The sequence below is a fragment of the Etheostoma spectabile genome, chromosome 8 (genome assembly GCF_008692095.1).
Source record: "Etheostoma spectabile isolate EspeVRDwgs_2016 chromosome 8, UIUC_Espe_1.0, whole genome shotgun sequence".
Lineage (NCBI taxonomy): Eukaryota > Metazoa > Chordata > Actinopteri > Perciformes > Percidae > Etheostoma > Etheostoma spectabile.
In genome coordinates this window covers 18,927,847-18,930,649 of record NC_045740.1, presented here as the reverse complement: position 1 = coordinate 18,930,649, position 2,803 = coordinate 18,927,847, and the positions used below count along the sequence as shown (strand labels likewise).

The 2,803-nt window shown below is 49.6% G+C and overlaps 1 protein-coding gene across 1 annotated transcript in view; it reads right to left on the bottom strand.

Annotated features, from left to right (window-relative positions):
- fezf1 (FEZ family zinc finger 1) overlaps nt 1-1,916 on the bottom strand; it is a 12,049-nt gene extending 10,133 nt beyond the window's left edge. The window contains exon 1 of the mRNA XM_032522247.1: nt 1,338-1,916. Within this exon, the coding sequence (XP_032378138.1) occupies nt 1,338-1,916 (579 nt within the window). The remainder of the gene's footprint in view (nt 1-1,337) is intronic.
- Nucleotides 1,917-2,803: the final 887 nt, after the last annotated feature.

Below are 2,803 nucleotides of genomic sequence, written 5' to 3'. Positions count from 1 at the left end.
GGGGAGTGACATGCAGCAAAGGGCCGCAGGGTGGAGTCGAACCCGCGGCCGCTGCGTCGAGGAGTAGTCCTCTATGCATGGCGCGTGCTGTAGCTAACGAGGCGCTCGAGCCTTTTCTATTTCATTCGCTGCGCTTCTCCTTAACAACTTTTACTTGACTCAAAGAGCCTGCACAAGACTTCCAATAAAAAAAAATTAAAAAAAAAATCTTGACTCTCGATCTATGGAAATGTTTTTTTATTTTTTCATTTTTTTTTTTTTTTTACTCACTCGACGGCTTCGGCTCTTTTTTCTGTTGCTTTGGTTTAATTCTTTTTTTCCTGCCTTTCCTCATTTACATAGACTGTGCATGTCAAACTGAATCCATCCTTTCTCTAGTTCACCCAGTAAGCGCGTGCGCCCAATTTTGGCCGAGTCCTGCAGCGGCGCGGGTTCGAATCCGGCCTGCGCCCCCCCCCCATGCTGCTCTCTCTCCCCCTTCATTTCTATCCACTGTCACTCTGACTAAAGGGAAGGACCCCAAAAAATAATTAAAAAAAAGAAGTCGCTTTTAAAAAAAATCCTTCATCTTAATTTAATAGAGAAATTAACATTTCATTCAAAAAAAAAGAATCCTGCAGGAAAAAAAATATCTTATTTTGAAAAACCACAGATTTATACTGAATCAAATCAAATCAGACCAAACAGACTAAATTAATCCAGCTTGTTTCTATGTTTTTTGTTGTTGTTTTAAGATCAAGTCTTATAAGTTAATATCAATGCGCATTTATGAACTTTTAGTGTGTATTCTTTCTATTTTTTTGTATATATTTCTTTCTAATTCTGTGTGTGTATACATGTTGGGTGTATATGTTTCTAATTTGTTGTTGTACTATTTATTAGTTTTCTTTTAGATTTAGATTTATGATACTGGGTGAACTGCTGCCAGAAATATTTCTGACTCGGAGTAAAACATTAACATGTTTGTTTTCTTTATATCTGACAATTCAAACGATTTCTTCCTGAATTAACGGAATTAATATCACTTTAATGGTTTTCAGTTTATGATTTAATGACCCTACAACTAATAATAAATAAACGACCGGATACATGTGTTTTTTTAGTTAGGCTAAGACATGTTAAATCAGATATTTCCTCAAAGACATTTAGAGTAAATCCGAATTCTAGTTCTAATCTGGAGAGAGAAAAAAATCAATAAATTCAAAGAAATAATCAGAAATGAAAGCCTCTTAACACATGAATCTCACGGTGCATGTTTGGAGAAGTTCCCGTGATTTGGTTTTAGTTTGAGATGAAATAAAAAAACAAGAAATCCTCCGTGCGGGACTTTCTCTCACCTTGCCGCAGACCTCGCAGGTGAAGACTTTGGGCTTGTTGCCGGGACACGAGCCGCCGATCCGGGCCACCGCCGCCGCCGCCGCCGCGGAGCCCTTGAAGATCTTCTCGGTGAGGATGTGGTCCCTCTCCTTCATGTAGTGCTGGATCTGGCTCGGAGACAGCTCCTTAAAGGCCTGCACGCCGGACCCCGGGTACCGCTCCCCGGCCGGCTGCAGGCCCGACTTGCTTTTCTCCGCCATGAAGGCTTTGTGCCGCGCCGAGAGCAGGTACGAGGCCATCGGGTGCAGGTTCACCAGGCCGGCCGGCGGGGGACACGCGCCGTCCCCGCCGCAGTTCAGGTAGCACACGGTGCCCATGGCGGGGAAGGACTGGTTCACCACCCGGGGTCTGAAGAGTTTGTACTGGCCGGCGCTGTGGCACACAGCGGAGGAGTCCTCCTGCTGGGTCTTATAGTTAAACCCTAAACCCAGAAAGTCTGCGGGAGAAGTGAGAGAAGACGCGTCGAAGTGTCCCGGATCCAGCCCGGTGATGCTGAGCCGGTGGCCCGGCTCGTACCCGAGCGGCACCAGCGGGATCATACAATGCAGCGAGGACGGACAGGCGTCGGGTTTCCCCGCGGGAGTGGACTGGAACCAGCCGGGGAGTGGTATCGACTTGGGCTCCGGTGTCCTGGCCATAATCCGGTCGATGGAGAAAGCGAGAGGCTTGCTGCTGCCGCCGCCGGAGGTGAGCATGTCGGAGCCCGCGGGCTGGCTCCCAGAAGCCGGGGGGGAGCCGAGGATCCCCGCTGGGCGGCGGAGAAGACCGTCCATCACCTCCGCATTAACAACAACAACAACAACAAGTTGCTGGAAGGGGAGCCGGGGGTCGGTGCTGCTCCTCACCAACCCGCAGGAAAGGGCATCATCAGCCGGGGAGCCCCCACTTCCAAATCACCCGCTACCCCCGTCCTTATTGACGGCAATCAGGGCGGCCGCGGCTCGCTCGATAACGGCGTGCGGAGAGCCGAGACCTCGCCGATCGTTACCCGTCCAGGAAGGAGAGCGGGAAAAGTGGAGAAGATAATCTGCTCAATTCTCCTCTCCGTCGATTCTGTGCACTTGTCGCCGCTGGAAGAGGAAGAGGAGGAGGAGGAGGAGGAGGAGGAGGAGGTTGTCCCTCACTTGGCAGGACTCCTGCTCAACTGGAAGGTATTTGGTAAATCCCTGGTCCCCTTGTGGTTTCGCGTGACATCATGTAGCCTATTATTATTATTTTTTTTTTTTACTGAATCGCAATAGACGCGCATGCAGCAGCCGCGCGGGGGTCACGAGCTGCAGGAGCTATAGCTCAGATGTGGGTGCATCGTCTGGCTCCTGAAGCCCAGCCCTCGCGGCTCAGAGGACACACAGAGCTGTCATGTGGGTGAACTTACTTTTAAACAGAAAATGGATTGAGATGTCGAACAGGGGGGGGGGGGGGGGGG